We start from the raw sequence: 23,267 nt of genomic DNA, 5'->3' as shown, positions 1-23,267 counted from the left end.
GTTATACAAAACCTTTAGAATCTCATGTTATACAAAACCTTTAGAATCTCGTTATACTAAACCTTTAGAATCTCGTGTTATACTAAACCTTCAGAATCTCATGCTATACTAAACCTTCAGAATCTCATGCTATACTAAACCTTCAGAATCTCACATTATACAAAACTTTTAGAATCTTATGCTATACCAAACCTTTAGAATCTTATGTTATACTAAACCTTTAGAATCTCGTTATACTAAACCTTTAGAATCTCATGTTATACTAAACCTTTAGAATCTCATGTTATACTAAACCTTTAGAATCTCATGTTATACTAAACCTTTAGAGTCTTATGTTATACAAAACCTTTAGAATCTCATGTTATACAAAACCTTTACAATCTTATGTTATACTAAACCTTTAGAATCTCATGTTATACTAAACCTTTAGAATCTCACGTTATACAAAACCTTTAGAATGTCACGTTATACAAAACCTTTAGAATCTCGTTATACTAAACCTTTAGAATCTCATGTTATACTAAACCTTTAGAATCTCATGTTATACTAAACCTTTAGAATCTCATGTTATACTAAACCTTTAGAATCTCATGTTATACTAAACCTTTAGTCTTATGTTATACAAAACCTTTAGAATCTCATGTTATACAAAACCTTTACAATCTTATGTTATACTAAACCTTTAGAATCTCATGTTATACTAAACCTTTAGAATCTCACGTTATACAAAACCTTTAGAATCTCACGTTATACAAAACCTTTAGAATCTCACGTTATACAAAACCTTTAGAATCTCACGTTATACAAAATTTTTAGAATCTCATGTTATACAAAACCTTTAGAATCTCATGTTATACTAAACCTTTAGAATCTCATGTTATACTAAACCTTTAGAATCTCACGTTATACAAAACCTTTAGAATCTCACGTTATACTAAACCTTTAGAATCTCACGTTATACTAAAACTTTAGAATCTCATGTTATACAAAACCTTTAGAATCTGATGTTATACTAAACCTTTAGAATCTCATGTTATACTAAACCTTTAGAATCTCATGTTATACAAAACCTTCAGAATCTCACATTATACTAAACCTTTAGAATCTCATGCTATACTAAACCTTCAGAATCTCACATTATACAAAACTTTTAGAATCATATGTTATACTAAACCTTCAGAATCTCACATAATACAAAACTTTTAGAATCTCACATTATACTAAACTTTTAGAATCTCACGTTATACTAAACCTTTAGAATCTGATGTTATACTAAACCTTTAGAATCTCATGCTATACTAAACCTTCAGAATCTCACATTATACAAAACTTTTAGAATCTCACGTTATACTAAACCTTTAGAATCTCACGTTATACTAAACCTTTAGAATCTTATGGTATACTAAACCTCTAGAATCTCACGTTATACAAAACCTTTAGAATCTCACGTTATACAAAACCTTTAGAATCTCACGTTATACAAAACCTTTAGAATCTCACGTTATACAAAACCTCTAGAATCTCACGTTATACAAAACCTTTAGAATCTCACGTTATACATAACCTTTAGAATCTCACGTTATACAAAACCTTTAGAATCTCAATGTTATACTAAAACTTTAGAATTTGATGTTATACAAAACCTTTAGAATTTGATGTTATACTAAACCTTTAGAATCTCACGTTATACTAAACCTTTAGAATCTCATGTTATACTAAACCTTTAGAATCTCATGTTATACTAAACCTTTAGAATCTCATGTTATACTAAACCTTTAGAATCTCATGTTATACTAAACCTTTAAAATCTCACGTTATACTAAACCTTTAGAATCTCATGTTATACTAAACTTTTAGAATCTCACATTATACTAAACTTTTAGAATCTCACGTTATACTAAACCTTTAGAATCTCATGTTGTACAAAACCTTTAGAATCTCATGTTATACTAAACCTTTAGAATCTCATGTTATACAAAACCTTTAGAATCTCATGTTATACTAAACCTTTAGAATCTCATGTTATACAAAACCTTTAGAATCTTATGTTATACAAAACCTTTAGAATCTCATGTTATACAAAACCTTTAGAATCTCATGTTATACAAAACCTTTAGAATCTCATGTTATACTAAACCTTTAGAATCTCATGTTATACTAAACCTTTAGAATCTCATGTTATACAAAACCTTTAGAATCTCATGTTATACTGAACCTTTAGAATCTCATGTTATACAAAACCTTTAGAATCTTATGTTATACAAAACCTTTAGAATCTCATGTTATACAAAACCTTTAGAATCTCATGTTATACTAAACCTTTAGAATCTCATGTTATACAAAACCTTTAGAATCTTATGTTATACAAAACCTTTAGAATCTCATGTTATACAAAACCTTTAGAATCTCATGTTATACAAAACCTTTAGAATCTCATGTTATACAAAACCTTTAGAATCTCATGTTATACTAAACCTTTAGAATCTCATGTTATACTAAACCTTTAGAATCTCATGTTATACAAAACCTTTAGAATCTCATGTTATACTAAACCTTTAGAATCTGATGTTATACTAAACCTTTAGAATCTCATGTTATACTAAACCTTTAGAATCTCATGTTATACTGAACCTTTAGAATCTCATGTTATACTGAACCTTTAGAATCTCATGTTATACAAAATCTTTAGAATCTCATGTTATACTAAACCTTTAGAATCTCATGTTATACTAAACCTTTAGAATCTGATGTTATACTAAACCTTTAGAATCTCATGTTATACTAAACCTTTAGAATCTCATGTTATACTAAACCTTTAGAATCTCATGTTATACTAAACCTTTAGAATCTTATGGTATACTAAACCTTTAGAATCTTATGTTATACTAAACCTTTAGAATCTTATGGTATACTAAACCTTTAGAATCTTATGTTATACTAAACCTTTAGAATCTTATGGTATACTAAACCTTTAGAATCTTATGTTATACTAAACCTTTAGAATCTCATGCTATACTAAAACTTTAGAATCTCATGTTATACTAAACCTTTAGAATCTCATGTTATACTAAACCTTTAGAATCTCATGTTATACAAAACCTTTAGAATCTCATGTTATACAAAACCTTTAGAATCTCATGTTATACTAAACCTTTAGAATCTCATGTTATACAAAACCTTTAGAATCTCATGTTATACTAAACCTTTAGAATCTCATGTTATACTGAACCTTTAGAATCTCATGTTATACTAAACCTTTAGAATCTCATGTTATACTAAACCTTTAGAATCTCATGTTATACTAAACCTTTAGAATCTCATGTTATACAAAACCTTTAGAATATCAGATTATACTGAACCTTTAGAATCTCATGTTATACAAAATCTTTAGAATCTCATGTTATACTAAACCTTTAGAATCTCATGTTATACTAAACCTTTAGAATCTGATGTTATACTAAACCTTTAGAAACTCATGTTATACAAAACCTTTAGAATCTCATGTTATACTAAACCTTTAGAATCTGATGTTATACTAAACCTTTAGAATCTCATGTTATACTAAACCTTTAGAATCTCATGTTATACTAAACCTTTAGAATCTTATGTTATACTAAACCTTTAGAATCTCATGTTATACTAAACCTTTAGAATCTCATGTTATACTAAACCTTTAGAATCTTATGTTATACTAAACCTTTAGAATCTCATGTTATACAAAATCTTTAGAATCTCATGTTATACTAAACCTTTAGAATCTCATGTTATACCAAACCTTTAGATCTCATGTTATACCAAACCTTTAGAATCTCATGTTATACTAAAACTTGAGAATCTCATGTTATACTAAACCTTTAGAATCTCACGTTATACTAAACCTTTAGAATCTTATGGTATACTAAATCTTTAGAATCTCATGTTATACTAAAACTTTAGAATCTCATGTTATACTAAACCTTTAGAATCTCACGTTATACTAAACCTTTAGAATCTTATGTTATACTAAACCTTTAGAATCTCACGTTATACTAAACCTTTAGAAACTCATGTTATACAAAACCTTTAGAATCTCACGTTATACTAAAGCTTTAGAATCTGATGTTATACTAAACCTTTAGAATCTCATGTTATACTAAACCTTTAGAATCGTATGTTATACTAAACCTTGAGAATCTCATGTTACACTGAACCTTTAGAATCTCATGTTATACTGAACCTTTAGAATCTCATGTTATACTCAACCTTTAGAATCTCATGTTATACTAAACCTTTAGAATCTCATGTTATACTAAACCTTTAGAATCTCATGTTATACTAAACCTTAGAATCTCATGTTATACTAAACCTTTAGAATCTCATGTTATACAAAACCTTTAGAATCTCATGTTATACTAAACCTTTAGAATCTCATGTTATACAACACCTTTAGAATCTCATGTTATACAAAACCTTTAGAATCTCATGTTATACAAAACCTTTAGAATCTCATGTTATACAAAACCTTTAGAATCTCGTTATACTAAACCTTTAGAATCTCACATTATACTAAACCTTTAGAATCTCACGTTATACTAAACCTTTAGAATCTTATGTTATACTAAACCTTTAGAATCTTATGTTATACTAAACCTTTAGAATCTCATGTTATACTAAACCTTTAGAATCTCACGTTATACTAAACCTTTAGAATCTCACGTTATACAAAACCTTTAGAATCGTATGTTATACTAAACCTTTAGAATCTCACGTTATACTAAACCTTTAGAATCTCACGTTATACAAAACCTTTAGAATCTCATGTTATACTAAACCTTTAGAATCTCATGTTATACTAAACCTTTAGAATCTCACGTTATACTAAACCTTTAGAATCTCACGTTATACTAAACCTTTAGAATCTCGTTATACTAAACCTTTAGAATCTCACGTTATACTAAACCTTTAGAATCTCACGTTATACAAAACCTTTAGAATCTCGTTATACTAAACCTTTAGAATCTCACGTTATACTAAACCTTTAGAATCTCATGTTATACAAAACCTTTAGAATCTCACGTTATACTAAACCTTTAGAATCTCATGTTATACAAAACCTTTAGAATCTCACGTTATACAAAACCTTTAGAATCTGATGTTATACTAAACCTTCAGAATCTCGTTATACAAAACCTTTAGAATCTGATGTTATACAAAACCTTTAGAATCTCGTTATACAAAACCTTTAGAATCTCGTTATACAAAACCTTTAGAATCTCGTTATACTAAACATTTAGAATCTCATGTTATACTAAACCTTCAGAATCTCACGTTATACTAAACCTTTAGAATCTCATGTTATACTAAACCTTTAGAATCTCATGTTATACAAAACCTTTAGAATCTCATGTTATACAAAACCTTTAGAATCTCGTTATACTAAACCTTTAGAATCTCGTGTTATACTAAACCTTCAGAATCTCATGCTATACTAAACCTTCAGAATCTCATGCTATACTAAACCTTCAGAATCTCACATTATACAAAACTTTTAGAATCTTATGCTATACCAAACCTTTAGAATCTTATGTTATACTAAACCTTTAGAATCTCGTTATACTAAACCTTTAGAATCTCATGTTATACTAAACCTTTAGAATCTCATGTTATACTAAACCTTTAGAATCTCATGTTATACTAAACCTTTAGAGTCTTATGTTATACAAAACCTTTAGAATCTCATGTTATACAAAACCTTTACAATCTTATGTTATACTAAACCTTTAGAATCTCATGTTATACTAAACCTTTAGAATCTCACGTTATACAAAACCTTTAGAATGTCACGTTATACAAAACCTTTAGAATCTCGTTATACTAAACCTTTAGAATCTCATGTTATACTAAACCTTTAGAATCTCATGTTATACTAAACCTTTAGAATCTCATGTTATACTAAACCTTTAGAATCTCATGTTATACTAAACCTTTAGTCTTATGTTATACAAAACCTTTAGAATCTCATGTTATACAAAACCTTTACAATCTTATGTTATACTAAACCTTTAGAATCTCATGTTATACTAAACCTTTAGAATCTCACGTTATACAAAACCTTTAGAATCTCACGTTATACAAAACCTTTAGAATCTCACGTTATACAAAACCTTTAGAATCTCATGTTATACAAAACCTTTAGAATCTCATGTTATACTAAACCTTTAGAATCTCATGTTATACTAAACCTTTAGAATCTCACGTTATACAAAACCTTTAGAATCTCACGTTATACTAAACCTTTAGAATCTCACGTTATACTAAAACTTTAGAATCTCATGTTATACAAAACCTTTAGAATCTGATGTTATACTAAACCTTTAGAATCTCATGTTATACTAAACCTTTAGAATCTCATGTTATACAAAACCTTCAGAATCTCACATTATACTAAACCTTTAGAATCTCATGCTATACTAAACCTTCAGAATCTCACATTATACAAAACTTTTAGAATCATATGTTATACTAAACCTTCAGAATCTCACATAATACAAAACTTTTAGAATCTCACATTATACTAAACTTTTAGAATCTCACGTTATACTAAACCTTTAGAATCTGATGTTATACTAAACCTTTAGAATCTCATGCTATACTAAACCTTCAGAATCTCACATTATACAAAACTTTTAGAATCTCACGTTATACTAAACCTTTAGAATCTCACGTTATACTAAACCTTTAGAATCTTATGGTATACTAAACCTCTAGAATCTCACGTTATACAAAACCTTTAGAATCTCACGTTATACAAAACCTTTAGAATCTCACGTTATACAAAACCTTTAGAATCTCACGTTATACAAAACCTCTAGAATCTCACGTTATACAAAACCTTTAGAATCTCACGTTATACATAACCTTTAGAATCTCACGTTATACAAAACCTTTAGAATCTCACGTTATACTAAAACTTTAGAATTTGATGTTATACAAAACCTTTAGAATTTGATGTTATACTAAACCTTTAGAATCTCACGTTATACTAAACCTTTAGAATCTCATGTTATACTAAACCTTTAGAATCTCATGTTATACTAAACCTTTAGAATCTCATGTTATACTAAACCTTTAGAATCTCATGTTATACTAAACCTTTAAAATCTCACGTTATACTAAACCTTTAGAATCTCATGTTATACTAAACTTTTAGAATCTCACATTATACTAAACTTTTAGAATCTCACGTTATACTAAACCTTTAGAATCTCATGTTGTACAAAACCTTTAGAATCTCATGTTATACTAAACCTTTAGAATCTCATGTTATACAAAACCTTTAGAATCTCATGTTATACTAAACCTTTAGAATCTCATGTTATACAAAACCTTTAGAATCTTATGTTATACAAAACCTTTAGAATCTCATGTTATACAAAACCTTTAGAATCTCATGTTATACAAAACCTTTAGAATCTCATGTTATACTAAACCTTTAGAATCTCATGTTATACTAAACCTTTAGAATCTCATGTTATACAAAACCTTTAGAATCTCATGTTATACTGAACCTTTAGAATCTCATGTTATACAAAACCTTTAGAATCTTATGTTATACAAAACCTTTAGAATCTCATGTTATACAAAACCTTTAGAATCTCATGTTATACTAAACCTTTAGAATCTCATGTTATACAAAACCTTTAGAATCTTATGTTATACAAAACCTTTAGAATCTCATGTTATACAAAACCTTTAGAATCTCATGTTATACAAAACCTTTAGAATCTCATGTTATACAAAACCTTTAGAATCTCATGTTATACTGAACCTTTAGAATCTCATGTTATACTGAACCTTTAGAATCTCATGTTATACTAAACCTTTAGAATCTCATGTTATACAAAACCTTTAGAATCTCACGTTATACTAAACCTTTAGAATCTGATGTTATACTAAACCTTTAGAATCTCATGTTATACTAAACCTTTAGAATCTCATGTTATACTGAACCTTTAGAATCTCATGTTATACTGAACCTTTAGAATCTCATGTTATACAAAATCTTTAGAATCTCATGTTATACTAAACCTTTAGAATCTCATGTTATACTAAACCTTTAGAATCTGATGTTATACTAAACCTTTAGAATCTCATGTTATACTAAACCTTTAGAATCTCATGTTATACTAAACCTTTAGAATCTCATGTTATACTAAACCTTTAGAATCTTATGGTATACTAAACCTTTAGAATCTTATGTTATACTAAACCTTTAGAATCTTATGGTATACTAAACCTTTAGAATCTTATGTTATACTAAACCTTTAGAATCTTATGGTATACTAAACCTTTAGAATCTTATGTTATACTAAACCTTTAGAATCTCATGCTATACTAAAACTTTATAATCTCATGTTATACTAAACCTTTAGAATCTCATGTTATACTAAACCTTTAGAATCTCATGTTATACAAAACCTTTAGAATCTCATGTTATACAAAACCTTTAGAATCTCATGTTATACTAAACCTTTAGAATCTCATGTTATACAAAACCTTTAGAATCGTATGTTATACTAAACCTTTAGAATCTCATGTTATACTGAACCTTTAGAATCTCATGTTGTACTAAACCTTTAGAATCTCATGTTATACTAAACCTTTAGAATCTCATGTTATACTAAACCTTTAGAATCTCATGTTATACAAAACCTTTAGAATATCAGATTATACTGAACCTTTAGAATCTCATGTTATACAAAATCTTTAGAATCTCATGTTATACTAAACCTTTAGAATCTCATGTTATACTAAACCTTTAGAATCTGATGTTATACTAAACCTTTAGAAACTCATGTTATACAAAACCTTTAGAATCTCACGTTATACTAAAGCTTTAGAATCTGATGTTATACTAAACCTTTAGAATCTCATGTTATACTAAACCTTTAGAATCTCATGTTATACTAAACCTTTAGAATCTTATGTTATACTAAACCTTTAGAATCTCATGTTATACTAAACCTTTAGAATCTCATGTTATACTAAACCTTTAGAATCTTATGTTATACTAAACCTTTAGAATCTCATGTTATACAAAATCTTTAGAATCTCATGTTATACTAAACCTTTAGAATCTCATGTTATACCAAACCTTTAGATCTCATGTTATACCAAACCTTTAGAATCTCATGTTATACTAAAACTTGAGAATCTCATGTTATACTAAACCTTTAGAATCTCACGTTATACTAAACCTTTAGAATCTTATGGTATACTAAATCTTTAGAATCTCATGTTATACTAAAACTTTAGAATCTCATGTTATACTAAACCTTTAGAATCTCACGTTATACTAAACCTTTAGAATCTTATGTTATACTAAACCTTTAGAATCTCACGTTATACTAAACCTTTAGAAACTCATGTTACACTGAACCTTTAGAATCTCATGTTATACTGAACCTTTAGAATCTCATGTTATACTCAACCTTTAGAATCTCATGTTATACTAAACCTTTAGAATCTCATGTTATACTAAACCTTTAGAATCTCATGTTATACTAAACCTTTAGAATCTCATGTTATACTAAACCTTTAGAATCTCATGTTATACAAAACCTTTAGAATCTCATGTTATACTAAACCTTTAGAATCTCATGTTATACAACACCTTTAGAATCTCATGTTATACAAAACCTTTAGAATCTCATGTTATACAAAACCTTTAGAATCTCAGGTTATACTGAACCTTTAGAATCTCATGTTATACAAAATCTTTAGAATCTCATGTTATACTAAACCTTTAGAATCTCATGTTATACTAAACCTTTAGAATCTCATGTTATACTAAACCTTTAGAATCTGATGTTATACTAAACCTTTAGAAACTCATGTTATACAAAACCTTTAGAATCTCACGTTATACTAAAGCTTTAGAATCTGATGTTATACTAAACCTTTAGAATCTCATGTTATACTAAACCTTTAGAATCTTATGGTATACTAAACCTTTAGAATCTTATGTTATACTAAACCTTTAGAATCTCATGTTATACAAAATCTTTAGAATCTCATGTTATACTAAACCTTTAGAATCTCATGTTATACCAAACCTTTAGAATCTCATGTTATACTAAAACTTGAGAATCTCATGTTATACTAAACTTTTAGAATCTCACGTTATACTAAACCTTTAGAATCTTATGGTATACTAAACCTTTAGAATCTCATGTTATACTAAAACTTTAGAATCTCATGTTATACTAAACCTTTAGAATCTCACGTTATACTAAACCTTTAGAATCTTATGTTATACTAAACCTTTAGAATCTCACGTTATACTAAACCTTTAGAATCTTATGGTATACTAAACCTTTAGAATCTCATGTTATACTAAACCTTTAGAATCTCACGTTATACTAAACCTTTAGAATCTCACGTTATACTAAACCTTTAGAATCTTAAGTTATACTAAACCTTTAGAATCTCACGTTATACTAAACCTTTAGAATCTTATGTTATACTAAACCTTTAGAATCTCACGTTATACTAAACCTTTAGAATCTCACATTATACTAAACCTTTAGAATCTCACATTATACTAAATTTTTAGAATCTCGTGTTATACTAAATCTTTAGAATCTCATGTTATACTAAACCTTTAGAATCTCACATTATACTAAATTTTTAGAATCTCGTGTTATACAAAATCTTTAGAATTTCATGTTATACTAAACCTTTAGAATCACATGTTATACAAAACCTTTAGAATCTGATGTTATACTAAACCTTTAGAATCTCATGTTATACAAAATCTTTAGAATCTCATGTTATACTAAACCTTTAGAATCTCATGTTATACTAAACCTTTAGAATCTCATGTTATACTAAACCTTTAGAATCTCATGTTATATTAAACCTTTAGAATCTCATGTTATACTAAACCTTTAGAATCTCATGTTATACTAAACCTTTAGAATCTCATGTTATACAAAACCTTTAGAATCTGATGTTATACTAAACATTCAAATCTACATGTAATACACATTACATATCAACTTAGACTGTATAACTAAGTCTTTACCAACTAAATCTACATGTGTAACAATTCTCATTTCAATCATAAGATCCAAATTAAAAATCTGAGAAGGTATTCAGTTCTAAGTATTAAGTCTTAAAGTAAATAATAATCATAATGTGTTCTTGTTTGTAGAATGAAACTCATAAAAGATGTATATTGATGAATATTAAGTCTTAAAGTAAATAATAATCATATTGTGTTCTTGTTTGTAGAAGGAAACTCATAAAAGACGTATATTGATGAATATTAAGTCTTAAAGTAAATAATAATCATAATGTGTTGTTCTTGTTTGTAGAATGAAACTCATAAAAGACGTATATTGATGAACATTAAGTCTTAAAGTAAGTAATAATTATATTGTGTTCTTGTTTGTAGAATGAAACTTATAAAAGACGTATATTAATGCATCTCTCCTCTTACTGTGACTTGTCATGGATGTGGATATTGTTGAACCTGTGTAAAAACAGAGAAATGAGAAGTACATGGAGGAACTTGCTTCTAAGAAAGAGTTTCTGAAAGTTTGTACTTTTACACACAGCTGAGACTCGCATTAATATGTTTAGCTTGTTGTACGGGTTATGGAAATACTTGTTTCAGAAGGATGAATATTTCGTTCTCATATTAGGATTGGATAATGCTGGAAAAACTGTAAGTCATAACAGTTTGAAGTATTTATGATTACAGCTTCTGTTTTCAACTTGCTGGACGAACTTTGAACCTCATTTCGGTACCTGTAAAATAGAAGTGTTTGACTATGTTATAGAAATTATAAATAAAGGATGATATGAGGACAATCAAACCCTCTGAATAGAGCCTGTGTTGAAATTAGACTGTACAACTAAGCCTTTATCAACTAAACCTACATTACATATCAACTTAGACTGTATAACTGGGTCTTTACTAACTAAACTTACATTATACATCAACTTGTTGTATAACTGGGTCTTTACTAACTAAACTTACATTATACATCAACTTGTTGTATAACTGGGTCTTTACTAACTAAACTTACATTGTGTATGAACTAACTGTATAACTAACCCTACATAACATATTGTGTCACACACAGTACACTTGAAATAGTTGAGAGATTTATTAAAATGAAGTTTCTATGTACCATATAGCACTGTAACAATTTGTTGTTCACTTAGAAAGTGGTGTTTTCTAATTTTTCATGTTTAAACCAAACTTGTCAGCAGATGTTTAGTCTATAATAATTAAACTATCATGTTTAAACCAAACTTGTCAGCAGATCTTTAGTTTATAATAATTAAACTATCATGTTTAAACCAAACTTGTTTGCATATCTTTAGTTTATAATAATTAAACTTTCATGTTTAAACCAAACTTGTCAGCAGATCTTTAGTTTATAATAATTAAACTTTCATGTTTAAACCAAACTTGTCAGCAGATCTTTAGTTTATAATAATTAAACTATCATGTTTAAACCAAACTTGTTTGCATATCTTTAGTTTATAATAATTAAACTATCATGTTTAAACCAAACTTGTTTGCATATCTTTAGTTTATAATAATTAAACTTTCATGTTTAAACCAAACTTGTCAGCAGATGTTTAGTCTATAATAATTAAACTTTCATGTTTAAACCAAACTTGTCAGCAGATCTTTAGTTTATAATAATTAAACTATCATGTTTAAACCAAACTTGTCAGCAGATGTTTAGTTTATAATAATTAAACTTTCATGTTTAAACCAAACTTGTCAGCAGATCTTTAGTTTATAATAATTAAACTATCATGTTTAAACCAAACTTGTTTGCATATCTTTAGTTTATAATAATTAAACTTTCATGTTTAAACCAAACTTGTCAGCAGATGTTTAGTTTATAATAATTAAACTATCATGTTTAAACCAAACTTGTCAGCAGATCTTTAGTTTATAATAATTAAACTATCATGTTTAAACCAAACTTGTCAGCAGATGTTTAGTTTATAATAATTAAACTTTCATGTTTAAACCAAACTTGTCAGCAGATCTTTAGTTTATAATAATTAAACTATCATGTTTAAACCAAACTTGTTTGCATATCTTTAGTTTATAATAATTAAACTATCATGTTTAAACCAAACTTGTCAGCAGATGTTTAGTCTATAATAATTAAACTATCATGTTTAAACCAAACTTGTCAGCAGATCTTTAGTTTATAATAATTAAACTATCATGTTTTAAACCAAACTTGTCAGCAGATGTTTAGTTTATAATAATTAAACTTTCATGTTTAAACCAAACTTGTCAGCAGATCTTTAGTTTATAATAATTAAACTATCATGTTTAAACCAAACTTGTTTGCATATCTTTAGTTTATAATAATTAAACTTTCATGTTTAAACCAAACTTGTCAGCAGATCTTTAGTTTATAATAATTAAACTATCATGTTTAAACCAAACTTGTCAGCAGATGTTTAGTTTATAATAATTAAACTTTCATGTTTAAACCAAACTTGTCAGCAGATGTTTAGTCTATAATAATTAAACTATCATGTTTAAACCAAACTTGTCAGCAGATCTTTAGTTTATAATAATTAAACTTTCATGTTTAAACCAAACTTGTCAGCAGATGTTTAGTCTATAATAATTAAACTATCATGTTTAAACCAAACTTGTCAGCAGATCTTTAGTTTATAATAATTAAACTATCATGTTTAAACCAAACTTGTTTGCATATCTTTAGTTTATAATAATTAAACTTTCATGTTTAAACCAAACTTGTCAGCAGATGTTTAGTCTATAATAATTAAACTATCATGTTTAAACCAAACTTGTCAGCAGATCTTTAGTTTATAATAATTAAACTATCATGTTTAAACCAAACTTGTCAGCAGATGTTTAGTTTATAATAATTAAACTTTCATGTTTAAACCAAACTTGTCAGCAGATGTTTAGTCTATAATAATTAAACTATCATGTTTAAACCAAACTTGTCAGCAGATCTTTAGTTTATAATAATTAAACTATCATGTTTAAACCAAACTTGTCAGCAGATCTTTAGTTTATAATAATTAAACTTTCATGTTTAAACCAAACTTGTCAGCAGATGTTTAGTCTATAATAATTAAACTATCATGTTTAAACCAAACTTGTCAGCAGATCTTTAGTTTATAATAATTAAACTTTCATGTTTAAACCAAACTTGTTAGCATATCTTTAGTCTATAATAATTATTATTTTAAGATAACTGATTTATTTTGATAAGTTATTTTAAATCATATTGTTAAATGTGTTTCATACTGTTTAAAGTATTTACTACATTGATATGTTGACACTAATAGAGTAGTTAATTGAATAAAGTAATAAACTCATGTATATATTCTGTATGAACAAATGAAATCACACAATATGACATGGAGTAAATGTTTTTGGTATTTTAGACATACTTAGAACAAACCAAAACTAAGTTTAACAGAGGTTACAGAGGAGCGAACCTTGACAAGATTACAACAACTGTTGGACTTAATAGTAAGTATATTGAACTTTCAGAAGATAATCTAACTTCATGTCAATACTTTAATTCATCTTTCTTTATCCTACTTTACCTTGGAAGAGATGTTGTTTTGGATAAAGGATCGTCTAACTTCTGATAACATCATCAATACTAATTATAAAGTATTGAATAATTTATAACACAGCAATTTCCAAGCTTTGTTTAGCAGCTGGGGTGTTATGAGAGTATCACCAAATTATTAAAAACTGAGAACTTAGTTAGTACACAAAAATATTGTGTTTTACAGCAGGGGTGTATTTAAAATCAAGGTAAGTAGTTTAGTGAGCCTTCAGAGACAAGAGTGTTTGGAACCAGTGTTATAATGCAGTGTTACAACTTGTTGTAGCTCATTTATTTTCATGATTATAATGTGTTTTGTCATTATGTTTATTAATGATTTATGAGCATGGTTCAGCAACCAATATACATGTTTCATCATGAAAAATTCCAGTGTTTTTGTTCATACATTTTAAGCTTATGATATACCTGTTTTTCTCTTCAGTTGGTAAAATCAACATCCATGGTATTTGTTTAAATTTCTGGGATCTTGGAGGACAGGAAGAATTACAATCATTATGGGATAAGGTGAGAATAATTAGGTGTGTGTGAAACTACATTAACTCGGTGACGTCAGATGAACAGTGGCAAATCATTGACTTGTAAGGTGAGAATAATTAGGTGTGTGTGAAACTACATTAACTCGGTGACGTCAGATGAACAGTGGCAAATCATTGACTTGTAAGGTGAGAATAATTAGGTGTGTGTGAAACTACATTAACTTCGGTGGCGTCAGATGAACAGTGGCAAATCATTGACTTGTAAGGTGAGAATAATTAGGTGTGTGTGAAACTACATTAACTCGGTGACGTCAGATGAACAGTGGCAAATCATTGACTTGTAAGGTGAGAATGATTAGGTGTGTGTGAAACTACATTAACTCGGTGACGTCAGATGAACAGTGGCAAATCATTGACTTGTAAGGTGAGAATAATTAGGTGTGTGTGAAACTACATTAACTAGGTGATGTCAGATGAACAGTGACAAATCATTGACTTGTAAGGTGAGAATAATTAGGTGTGTGTGAAACTACATTAACTAGGTGATGTCAGATGAACAGTGACAAATTATTGACTTGTAAGGTGAGAATGATTAGGTGTATGTGACACACTCTACATTTCACTACACATTATATCACACTAGTGTACTATAGTACACTATTAAATGTGTATTGTACATTATATTTTACAGTATTAAATGTGTACTCTACATTGTATCACACAGTATTTAATGCATATTGGAAAAATGTGGTTGAAGTTGGGAATTATGGACATACAGATGTTGTGCTCTCCCAGTGAATACCAGTGGTTTGCGTTAATAACTGTCTACGGATGCTTTGTTTGTAATCGTTTGAAGAAATTAAAGGAACCTTGTCTTTGTAAACTTAATAGTTATGTATCTATCAGATAATACCTGTGTAGAATCAAGTTGTCCTTTGTTTGTTAAGTCTCCACTGAACTGTTGACAAACATCAGGTGGTGAAAATAGCTTCACATTTCTTGGACATTCTATAAAATTTGCTGTGTTTTAAATTTGAAACTGACAGTTTTACAATATTCTAGGGTTAGTGAATGTTGGAGAAACTCTGTGATTTATAGTTATTAATGTTTGTGCAATTATTTTGACTGTGCGATTGATAATTCTTAATGTTTGTACACATTTCTTTCCAGTACTATGCCGAATCTCATGCTTTGATTTATATTATTGACTCTTCAGATAAGGAAAGGTTAGAAGAATCAAAGTCTGCATTTGGTAAAGTTTTTGTCTTAGTTTTGTAATGTATTGTAATGTATTCAGAGCAAAATAATGAAGTGTGAAACAGTAAATTTGTACATAATAACTAAAACCAGTGTTTACGTAATAACTAAAACCAGTGTTTACATAGTAACTAAAACCAGTGTTTACATGGTAACTTTAAAAAAAAACAAAAAAAAAAACAACCAGTGTTTACATGGTAACTAAAAAAAACAACAACAAAAAAACACACCCAGTGTTTACATGGTGACTAAAAAACTTTTTTTTTTGGTAACTAGAAAACAGTGTTTACGTAATAACTAGAAAACAGTGTTTACGTAATAACTAGAAAACAGTGTTTACGTAATAACTAAAACCAGTGTTTACATAATAACTAAAACCAGTGTTTACGTAGTAACTAAAACCAGTGTTTACATAATAACCAAAACCAGTGTTTACTGTGCTAGGTGTTTAGGGAATTACTTACCAAAACATTATTTTAATTTATTTAAGTATCTGTCACTTAGGGTCAGTTGTATTTAAACTCTTAGGTGACATGACCCTCTGCTTTAAGCTTTGTCATACTAGATAAGTACTTGTAATATATTACAGTTTCATTAATAAAATGGCTGAAGATAAAACAACACATTGAATTACTAAATTATAAAATTTGTTACATTAGCTGAAAGATGTGGAAGGAAAACTGTGACTTTGCAATAGTAACATAAGCTGTGCTTGGTTTATGGACCACGTGTAGTTTTACTTTGGTTGTTTGTAGTTCTACATTTTACAGTCAATTTCTCTGGTATCTGTTGCTGTGACAATAAGAAAACATGGATTCAGACATGCGTTATGAAGTATTGTTTGTAGCATAATATAAATTATAATAAATAAATAAATTATTACTATTTTTTAAAGTTTATTTTGCAGTAAATGTAAATGCTATTTCAGCAGATTGTAACTGTGAAAGTTTTGTGTCAAACAATACTGTACTACTTACCATAACCAGTTGTCTGGTAATTATTGTGGACATCTTGACTCCTATACTACTTACCATAACCAGTTGTCTGGTAATTCTTGTGGACATCTTGACTTCTGTACTACTTACCATAACCAGTTGTCTGGTAATTATTGTGGACATCTTCACTCCTGTACTACTTACCATAACCAGTTGTCCGGTAATTCTTGTGGACATCTTGACTCCTGTACTACTTACCATAACCAGTTGTCTGGTAATTATTGTGGACATCTTGACTCCTGTACTACTTACCATAACCAGTTGTCTGGTAATTCTTGTGGATATCTTGACTCCTGTACTACTTACCATAACCAGTTGTCTGGTAATTCTTGTGGATATCTTGACTCCTGTACTACTTACCATAACCAGTTGTCTGGTAATTCTTGTGGATATCTTGACTCCTGTACTACTTACCATAACCAGTTGTCTGGTAATTCTTGTGGACATCTTGACTCCTGTACTACTTACCATAACCAGTTGTCTGGTAATTCTTGTGGACATCTTGACTCCTGTACTACTTACCATAACCAGTTGTCTGGTAATTCTTGTGGACATCTTGACTCCTGTACTACTTACTATAACCAGTTGTCTGGTAATTCTTGTGGATATCTTGACTCCTGTACTACTTACCATAACCAGTTGTCTGGTAATTCTTGTGGACATCTTGACTCCTGTACTACTTACCATAACCAGTTGTCTGGTAATTCTTGTGGACATCTTGACTCCTGTACTACTTACTATAACCAGTTGTCTGGTAATTCTTGTGGATATCTTGACTCCTGTACTACTTACCATAACCAGTTGTCTGGTAATTCTTGTGGACATCTTGACTCCTGTACTACTTACTATAACCAGTTGTCTGGTAATTCTTGTGGATATCTTGACTCCTGTACTACTTACCATAACCAGTTGTCTGGTAATTCTTGTGGACATCTTGACTCCTGTACTACTTACCATAACCAGTTGTCTGGTAATTCTTGTGGACATCTTGACTCCTGTACTACTTACTATAACCAGTTGTCTGGTAATTCTTGTGGATATCTTGACTCCTGTACTACTTACCATAACCAGTTGTCTGGTAATTCTTGTGGATATCTTGACTCCTGTACTACTTACCATAACCAGTTGTCTGGTAATTCTTGTGGATATCTTGACTCCTGTACTACTTACCATAACCAGTTGTCTGTTAATTATTGTGGACATCTTGACTTCTGTACTACTTACCATAACCAGTTGTCTGGTAATTATTGTGGACATCTTGACTTCTGTACTACTTACCATAACCAGTTGTCTGGTAATTCTTGTGGACATCTTGACTTCTGTACTACTTATCATAACCAGTTGTCTGGTAATTCTTGTGGACATCTTGACTTCTGTACTACTTACCATAACCAGTTGTCTGGTAATTATTGTGGACATCTTGACTTCTGTACTACTTACCATAACCAGTTGTCTGGTAATTCTTGTGGACATCTTGTCTCCTGTACTACTTACCATAACCAGTTGTCTGGTAATTATTGTGGACATCTTGACTCCTGTACTACTTACCATAACCAGTTGTCTGGTAATTCTTGTGGACATCTTGACTTCTGTACTACTTACCATAACCAGTTGTCTGGTAACTCTTGTGGACATCTTGACTTCTGTACTACTTACCATAACCAGTTGTCTGGTAGTTCTTGTGGACATCTTGACTTCTGTACTACTTACCATAACCAGTTGTCTGGTAATTCTTGTGGACATCTTGACTTCTGTACTACTTATCATAACCAGTTGTCTGGTAATTCTTGTAGACATCTTGACTCCTGTACTACTTACCATAACCAGTTGTCTGGTAACTCTTGTGGACATCTTGACTCCTGTACTACTTACCATAACCAGTTGTCTGGTAATTCTTGTGGACATCTTGACTCTTGTACTACTTACCATAACCAGTTGTCTGGTAATTCTTGTGGACATCTTGACTCCTGTACTACTTACCATAACCAGTTGTCTGGTAATTCTTGTGGACATCTTGACTCCTGTACTACTTACCATAACCAGTTGTCTGGTAATTCTTGTGGACATCTTGACTCCTGTACTACTTACCATAACCAGTTGTCTGGTAATTCTTGTGGACATCTTGACTCCTGTACTACTTACCATAACCAGTTGTCTGGTAATTCTTGTGGACATCTTGACTCCTGTACTACTTACCATAACCAGTTGTCTGGTAATTCTTGTGGACATCTTGACTTCTGTACTACTTATCATAACCAGTTGTCTGGTAATTTTTGTGGACATCTTGACTCCTGTACTACTTACCATAACCAGTTGTCTGGTAATTCTTGTGGACATCTTGACTCCTGTACTACTTACCATAACCAGTTGTCTGGTAATTATTGTGGATATCTTGACTCCTGTACTACTTACCATAACCAGTTGTCTGGTAATTCTTGTGGACATCTTGACTCCTGTACTACTTACCATAACCAGTTGTCTGGTAATTCTTGTGGACATCTTGACTTCTGTACTACTTACCATAACCAGTTGTCTGGTAATTATTGTGGACATCTTGACTCCTGTACTACTTACCATAACCAGTTGTCTGGTAATTCTTGTGGACATCTTGACTCCTGTACTACTTACCATAACCAGTTGTCTGGTAATTCTTGTGGACATCTTGACTCCTGTACTACTTACTGTACCAATACTATAATACCAATCAAGGAAAATAACAAGTGGTTTAAGAAACAGCCATAAGTCAGTATTTAGTAAACTTCTGAAATAGCCTATTGTTAAACTTTTCCCACTTTCACTATATTAAAACATTGTCCAAAACAAATATGTTTTTTACTGCTTTTCAATTTCAGAGAAAATGATTTCTAGTGAACAACTTGAAGGCATACCTCTGCTGATTGTAGCTAATAAACAAGATATTACAGTAAGTAACTTATCTGGCATGTATTTGATGATATAAACAAGATATTACAGTAAGTAACTTATCTGGCATGTATTTGATGATATAAACAAGATATTACAGTAAGTAACTTATCTGCACGTATTTGATGATATAAACAAGATATTACAGTAAGTAACTTATCTGGCATGTATTTGATGATATAAACAAGATATTACAGTAAGTAACTTATCTGGCATGTATTTGATGATATAAACAAGATATTACAGTAAGTAACTTATCTGGCATGTATTTGATGATATAAACAAGATATTACAGTAAGTAACTTATCTGGCATGTATTTGATGATATAAACAAGATATTACAGTAAGTAACTTATCTGGCATGTATTTGATGATATAAACAAGATATTACAGTAAGTAACTTATCTGGCATGTATTTGTTGATATAAATATTTTAGTTAACAGGTTTTAGCAATATATATAGATAGTTATAAAGACATCTTTTTTGTTTATGTGGTGTTTTTTTGAGAACATGTTCCACCAGGAACTAAATTTGTTCCACCATGTGATAGAGATTTGTTTCACCATGTGATAGAGATTTGTTTCACCGTGTGATAGAGATTTGTTTTACCATGTGATAGAGATTTGTTCCACCGTGTGATAGAGATTTGTTCCACCGTGTGATAGAGATTTGTTCCACCGTGTGATAGAGATTTGTTCCACCGTGTGATAGAGATTTGTTCCACCGTGTGATAGAGATTTGTTCCACCGTGTGATAGAGATTTGTTCCACCGTGTGATAGAGATTTGTTCCACCGTGTGATAGAGATTTGTTCCACCGTGTGATAGAGATTTGTTCCACCGTGTGATAGAGATTTGTTCCACCGTGTGATAGAGATTTGTTCCACCGTGTGATAGAGATTTGTTCCACCGTGTGATAGAGATTTGTTCCACCATGTGATAGAGATTTGTTTCACCATATGACAGAGATTTGTTCCACCATATGACAGAGATTTGTTCCACCATGTGATAGAGATTTGTTCCACCGTGTGATAGAGATTTGTTCCACCGTGTGATAGAGATTTGTTCCACCATGTGATAGAGATTTGTTTCACCATGTGACAGAGATTTGTTCCACCATGTGACAGAGATTTGTTCCACCATGTGACAGAGATTTGTTCCACCATGTGACAGAGATTTGTTCCACCATGTGACAGAGATTTGTTCCACCATGTGACAGAGATTTGTTCCACCATGTGATAGAGATTTGTTTCACCATGTGATAGAGATTTGTTCCACCGTGTGATAGAGATTTGTTCCACCGTGTGATAGAGATTTGTTTCACCATGTGATAGAGATTTGTTTCACCATGTGACAGAGATTTGTTCCACCATGTGACAGAGATTTGTTTCACCATGTGACAGAGATTTGTTCCACCATGTGACAGAGATTTGTTCCACTATGTGACAGAGATTTGTTTCACCATGTGACAGAGATTTGTTTCACCATGTGACAGAGATTTGTTCCACCATGTGACAGAGATTTGTTCCACCATGTGACAGAGATTTGCTCCACCATGTGACAGAGATTTGTTCCACCATGTGATAGAGATTTTCATTATCAACACCCTAAAATATAGATGATAATTTTCTTTTCCAAATCTATGCAGAATTTTTCTTCCAGTGAGACTGTGGCAAGTGACCTATTATGTGGGTAAACAAACTTGCAAATGTCTGACCACCTGTGTTCTTCATGTTGAGAAGCTATAAATTAACTTAGGAACAGCCGTTTCAGATAGTCCAGATATCAATTTTCTAAAGATGGTATTACTACTCATAAATAACTATGGTACTTAGTGTAAAGTAAAGACTAAGACTGTCAGTGTCATAACTTATGGTACTTAGTGTAAAGTAAAGACTAACTAAGACTGTCAGTGTCATAACTTATGGTACCAAGTGTAAAGTAAAGACTAACTAAGACTGTCAGTGTCATAACTTATGGTACTAAGTGTAAAGTAAAGACTAACTAAGACTGTCAGTGTCATAACTTATGGTACTAAGTGTAAAGTAAAGACTAACTAAGACTGTCAGTGTCATAACTTATGGTACTAAGTGTAAAGTAAAGACTAACTGAGATTGTCAGTGTCATAACTAATGGTACTAAGTGTAAAGTAAAGACTAACTGAGATTGTCAGTGTCATAACTTATGGTACTAAGTGTAAAGTAAAGACTAACTGAGATTGTCAGTGTCATAACTTATGGTACTAAGTGTAAAGTAAAGACTAACTGAGATTGTCAGTGTCATAACTAATGGTACTAAGTGTAAAGTAAAGACTAACTAAGACTGTCAGTGTCATAACTAATGGTACTAAGTGTAAAGTAAAGACTAACTAAGACTGTCAGTGTCATAACTTACGGTACTAAGTGTAAAGTAAAGACTAACTGAGATTGTCAGTGTCATAACTAATGGTACTAAGTGTAAAGTAAAGACTAACTAAGACTGTCAGTGTCATAACTTGTGGTACTAAGTGTAAAGTAAAGACTAACTGAGATTGTCAGTGTCATAACTAATGGTACTAAGTGTAAAGTAAAGACTAACTAAGACTGTCAGTGTCATAACTAATGGTACTAAGTGTAAAGTAAAGACTATCTAAGACTGTCAGTGTCATAACTTGTGGTACTAAGTGTAAAGTAAAGACTAACTGAGATTGTCAGTGTCATAACTAATGGTACTAAGTGTAAAGTAAAGACTAACTAAGACTGTCAGTGTCATAACTAATGGTACTAAGTGTAAAGTAAAGACTAACTAAGACTGTCAGTGTCATAACTTATGGTACTAAGTGTAAAGTAAAGACTAACTAAGACTGTCAGTGTCATAACTAATGGTACTAAGTGTAAAGTAAAGACTAACTGAGATTGTCAGTGTCATAACTTATGGTACCAAGTGTAAAGTAAAGACTAACTAAGACTGTCAGTGTCATAACTAATGGTACTA

General features: G+C 30.1%; 1 protein-coding gene across 3 annotated transcripts in view; it reads left to right on the top strand.

The window, feature by feature from the left end:
• The window catches only part of LOC143241882 (ADP-ribosylation factor-related protein 1-like), a 33,411-nt gene that overhangs the window by 7,297 nt on the left and 2,847 nt on the right, over positions 1–23,267 (top strand). For all 3 annotated transcript variants that reach the window (XM_076485190.1, XM_076485191.1, XM_076485192.1), the window contains exons 2-6: positions 11,438–11,710; positions 14,452–14,539; positions 15,067–15,149; positions 16,292–16,373; positions 20,226–20,296. In XM_076485190.1, the coding sequence (XP_076341305.1) occupies positions 11,618–11,710; positions 14,452–14,539; positions 15,067–15,149; positions 16,292–16,373; positions 20,226–20,296 (417 nt within the window). In that variant the 5' untranslated portion in view covers positions 11,438–11,617. The remainder of the gene's footprint in view (positions 1–11,437; positions 11,711–14,451; positions 14,540–15,066; positions 15,150–16,291; positions 16,374–20,225; positions 20,297–23,267) is intronic.

This window comes from Tachypleus tridentatus, unplaced genomic scaffold (assembly GCF_004210375.1).
Source record: "Tachypleus tridentatus isolate NWPU-2018 unplaced genomic scaffold, ASM421037v1 Hic_cluster_1, whole genome shotgun sequence".
Taxonomy (NCBI): Eukaryota; Metazoa; Arthropoda; class Merostomata; order Xiphosura; family Limulidae; genus Tachypleus; species Tachypleus tridentatus.
The sequence above is the reverse complement of the archived record's forward strand: the minus strand, read 5'-3'. Positions and strand labels throughout refer to the sequence as shown.